Source organism: Sarcophilus harrisii, chromosome X (genome assembly GCF_902635505.1).
Source record: "Sarcophilus harrisii chromosome X, mSarHar1.11, whole genome shotgun sequence".
Lineage (NCBI taxonomy): Eukaryota > Metazoa > Chordata > Mammalia > Dasyuromorphia > Dasyuridae > Sarcophilus > Sarcophilus harrisii.
Window position 1 is genome coordinate 7,365,083 of NC_045432.1, and position 5,091 is coordinate 7,370,173.

At 52.4% G+C, this 5,091-nt stretch overlaps 1 protein-coding gene across 1 annotated transcript; it reads right to left on the reverse strand.

The window, feature by feature from the left end:
• Nucleotides 1-1,077: 1,077 nt before the first annotated feature.
• Nucleotides 1,078-4,332, reverse strand: LOC111721662 (40-kDa huntingtin-associated protein). The gene is given in 6 exon segments (XM_023507263.2): nucleotides 1,078-3,432; nucleotides 3,434-3,736; nucleotides 3,738-3,932; nucleotides 3,934-4,116; nucleotides 4,118-4,150; nucleotides 4,152-4,332. Coding segments are annotated over 6 exon segments (1,122 nt in total). The 5' UTR covers nucleotides 4,265-4,332; the 3' UTR covers nucleotides 1,078-3,137.
• Between the last annotated feature and the right edge of the window lie 759 nt (nucleotides 4,333-5,091).

A 5,091-nucleotide genomic window follows, 5' to 3' on the forward strand; every position in this document is an offset into this window, starting at 1 on the left:
ATAATTGTAAGCTATAAAACGTAGGTAAACTACATCTACTTCACAGGCTTGTTTTAAGATGTTAAATAGAAGAACGTGAGCTACTTTAACACTGCAGCTTTTGCTTTAAGGTTAGGGAAAGGGAATTCATTCCCTGCTTGGTCCACCTATGGGCAGCTCTAATGAATTTCTTCCTGATATTAAAATTAAATTGGCCTCCAATTGCTCCCTACAAAACTTAAGGGTAGGGATTATTTAAACTTTGTACATCATTGAGTGACTAGCATAGCGCTCATACGTAAGCATTTAAACTTTGTTCTATGTTTATTTCTCCCCATTGGGGTCTGGTTTGGCTTTTTAAAACTATAGAGAATAAGTTAACTCTCTTCAAGGGGACAATCACTCAAATATTTTAAGACAGTTATATTTCATCATTGCCCTTTTCTCCCCCAAACTTTTCATCTTTAGGCTAAATATCTTCAGGTTTGAAGTCCACCCACAACAATCTTTACTTTTACTTAATTGAACTGGGCGGGGGAAGCCTTGAAGAATTCACATCTGGTTCCTAAACATTGAATTTCTGAGTACTGTATATGTAAAATGTCAAATACAGATGGAAAACTCAATCCCGTAAATTTGCAGTTGCATAAAATTAGTCTTTTCCCCTTTTGCATCAAGATAGATACATTAGAGAAACGAATGCAAATTTCCCTGAGTTTAGATTTCTCTAACCTAAATGCCCTTAGTCATAGGAGCCAAAGAATTAAAATGAAGCCACTACTTGCCCCAAGGGAAAGGAGGAAGGGTTAGAATTAAGAATTAAGTTTGTTTAGGCTCTCATGCCTCCCCCATGTCTCCTTTTCTCCAAGCTAAATATGCTTCCTTCAACCAGTCCTTTTCCGTCCTGGTCCCATTTTCATTGCTGTCCTCTGGACAATTAACTCTCAGTACAGTACCCAGAACCAATCATATTGCCTCTGTGGCCAACCACAGCAGAGCATGCTAGGATTCTCACCTCCCTTACCTAAGATACATTTCCTTATTAATGTAGCCAAAGATATTTTCCAGCTACTTTTCCCCTCTTTTTTTGCTATCATGTAACACTGCCGATGACTATTTGTAATTCACGAAAACCCTCAGGTTATTTTCATGTGAACTGCTCTACAGCCACGCCCCTCCCAGCTTGTATTTGTGCAGAAATCCATTTGTAGATCATGTCCTAAGGTCCTAGCATACCTCAAAGGTTAAGCCCCTCTTACAAATGGGGTTACTGGAGCTAGAGAGGGCAAGGGACTGGCCCAGTCATGTGGGCATTAAGTATGGCCAGGAATGTAGAACCAGGTCTTCTGGCTCCAAATCCAAAACTTTTTTTCGATTACATCATATTACTTTTAGCTCTTTAGGTTTTCAAAATAAACAAACTTCAGCCAATCAGAAGTGGCCACTTCATTTACTGAGCCTTGGATTTCTATCTACAGTCCCAAATAAGCTTCAACTGCTTCCCTGACTTGGGTCACCAAATAATCCCTTCTTGGGATGGGAGGGAATTGTTATTATTGTAACTCTTGATAGTTTCCATCATCAAAGAAAAAACAATTTACTTTAAAGCTCATCAGGAATACTGATTATTATATCATGAACACATGAAACTTTGACTCTAAGCGTGAGGAAATTGTTTTTTAAAAAGTAAAGTTCATATTTAAATTATAATTGTGTGCCACTTAATTGATACTGGGAGTTAGGAATCTACAAATCTCAGAAAAGCCGTCTCCCCAATGTTTATGGTTAAAACATAGGGAAAGTTACACAAGAAAATGAAATCAGATGCCCCTTTTCCCTCGTGTATAACAATGCTAGCAGACAGGAATTAAGTTTTCTGTTTTCTAGATTGGGCCAGCCTGAGGGAGGCTGTGTAACTTGCAGCAGTTCAGAAACTATTAAATGTAGAGAGGCAGGATTTGAACTCAGGTGTCTTGCTATGATGAATTGGTCATAAAAAATGCACAAGTAGAAAAGGTAAATTTGCAAAGCTGAATCTTTGAGAGAAAAGTCATCTTCAGCATAACATCTGTTCTAGTCAATGTCTGGTCCCATAATAAAGATCACAGGAACTTAAGTTTCCAGTAAGACGGGACCTCAGCTTTCTTGTGCTACAGAAGGCAAACTGGGGCCGGGGGAGTTGCCCGATGTCACACAGGCAACGCCAGACCCCAAGTGCACCGACTCCAAACCCAACACTCTTCCCACTGCTCCACACTGTCATACACAATTACTGGATTGTGTTTCATTTTAAAAAGTCACTTTTAATACATACTATCTTGCAGATACATAAATACTACAACTTCACAAATGTGAATCAAGTGTAATAAGTTAATTTCAGAAAATTCATCTACTATAAATACTAAGATTTGGCTTGCACATTGATATCGTTTCGAAGCTAACAAGCTACCACAAAGACAGCCTATGAGGGAAATGATGCATTAGACAGATCCTAAGGGGGACTACCAGAGACAACGTTCAGGTAAGGGAATTATTCTTTATTCCCATTTCACAGAAGGGGTACCCAAAGAAAAAAGTAGCATTTGAAAAAAAGCATCATCATGTAATCAGAAGCCAAAATAACAAGTGAAAATACCAAGATTGGGGTGACAAGTGACTCTCTAGTAAAAAGAACTGGCCAAACCTTTTTCCTTTACTCCAGCTGATGATTACAAAGAATGAAAATTCCATTAAGCAAAGTCAAAACAGGTGATTTTGTTACTTAGGTCTAGCCAGCCAGTCCAACATTTGATAATCATAATGAGATAATTGCTTAGGAGGTAAAATTTCTGAGTTGGGGAGAAGAGGGACTAGGACATGGAAAGCTCGGGGTGAAGATCCCATTTGGTGCTCTCCAGATTTACAAGGATGGCACTGAAATGAGCTCCAAAAGCCTAAAGGGTTCAGTGTGACGGCCGGTGGCCCCTCCATGATTCCTGCTTACTTCCTGCCTTGATGTAAGGTAGAGCTACCTAAACGGGAAGGAGAGGGTTTCAGAGAAATCTCCTTTGGTCTTCCCGAGGCTGACTCTCGAGCGGCTAGGCGGTTAGTCCTGAAGCCGCTGAGAGCAGAGCACCCCCTGAGCCTGGGAGATGGGGACTGGCAGTGAGGGATGCCCATCAGATGCCCTGCCCGGCAGGGGCGACCATCTCCTGGAGGATCAGGTGCAGCAGGTGGTTCTGATCGGCACTGAGCAGTGGCCAGAGCTCCCCCTGCAACACTCTCATGGCATCCAGGTCCTTCTCGTGGGCGGCCATGACTAGGGACTGCAGCAGCAGGAAGAGCTCCTCGGGCAAGGGGCAGATGCTGTCCTGACAGTGGCCTTCGAAGGCCTCCCAGCAGTACTTCTCCAAGGTCTGGGCGTGTTCGGGCAGGAGCTTGGGCGGCGGGGGCTGCAGCAGCAGCGCACGCACCGGACACCTCACACTGGACCGGCCCGTCCCAGAAGGCCCCCTGGCCGGGCCCCCGCCCGACCGCAGGGGCCCCCCGCCGCCCCCAACAGCGGGCCCCAGCCCGCCCGCCGCCCCGCCGCTCGCTCCCGGCCAGCGCTGCATGCGTGTAAGAGCTCAACGCCGTCGGTCCCGCGTCAGCCCACCGGGAGGCCGCGTCGCCGAGCGCCAGGAGCGCCTCCAACGGCAACAGAGGCAGTTGCAGCTCGGCCGCGCGCTCGAAGTGCACGGCGGCCGGGCCAGCTGCTGTGGGGCGCCAGGGGCCCGCCGCTCAGGCACAGGCTGGCGGCCGCGGCCGGCTGGCCCAGCTCAGGTCGGCGCACGGCGAAGGCGAAGCAGCTGGCGGCCGCCTGCAGGGGCTCGCCGTAGGCGGCGGCGCAGGCCAGGCGCAGGCGGGCCTCGCGTTCCTGCCGCAGAAAGAGGCGGGCCGCTTCGGTGAGGGCCAGCGCCTCGCCGGGCCGTGGGGCGTTGGTGGCAGCGTGCCACGGCCAGCTGGCACCAGGCGGCGTAAGGCAGGCAGTCCTGGGCCCGCAGCTCCTTGCCCAGCTGCCCGAACTGCTCGGGCCTGACAGTTGGGCTTGCGGGGCGCTTCCGCGCTTGTTGGACCCCCTGGCGGGCCAAGAGTTCGTCGTGCCCGGCGCCCGTGCCGCACCCCGCCGCTACCGCCCACCACGCTGCTGAGGGCCCACCCCGGCAACCGCCATAGCTCCCCGGCCCCTCGAGCGCGCCGCCGCGGCCCGGACGCGCTCCCGCGGCGCGAGGCTCGCTCTCATTGGCCGGTACCGGACCGGCGTCATCCTGGCCCCGGAGACCAATCGGGTCCTTTGGAGTGGCCGTGGGGCCTCAGCGCTCTCCGGATCTGCGCAGGCGTTCCCCACTCCCAGCGCGTGAAGGGAAAGAGAGCGCGGAGAGGGGAGATGGGAGGGGGCGGAGCCGAGGTGGGAGGGAGAGAGAAAGGCCGGAGGAAGAGAGGGAAGACAGTGAGTGAGCGGAGGCGGGGACGGGGAGGATGGAGGGGAGGGGTGCAAGTGAGGGGCGGGGAGGAAACAGGCGGGGCCGGAGGAGGAGGAGGGAGGAGGGGGCGGAAGAGGAGGGAAGGGGGACTGGGGAGGAGGGGGAGAGAGAGGGAGGAGAGGGGAGTGAGTGGGGCCGGGGGGGCCGGGCCGGAAGGGACGAGGGAGAGAGGAGTGGGGCGGGCCGGAGGAGGGAGGGAGGGAGGCTGGCGAGGAGGAGGAAGGCGGGCTGAGGGGGTGAGGGGAGAGGCCTGGGGAGGAGGGGCATGTGAGCGGGGGGCTGGGGCGGAGGCAGGGGGGTGGGAGGGGGGGAGAGGGGGGGGGGCCGGAAGGGAGGAGAAGGCGGGCGAAGGGGAGGAGGGAGAGGACCGGGGAGGAGGGGGCAAGAAGGGAGGGACGGACGGAAGGACAAGCCGAGCTACTGGTATTCGATTCCAGTGTGGGGCATTTAAACTGAAAACGTTTGGGGTTGGAACTGGGCGCTGGGCAGAGCGGAGACCCTTGGGGCAGACTGATTTGAGGCAGTTCTTTGTCCACGGAAGTTGCGCTGAAGACTGGAGAGCGCGCATGCGCGCACCTTGCGCACTCGGCAGCTCCCTGGGGCTGGCCAT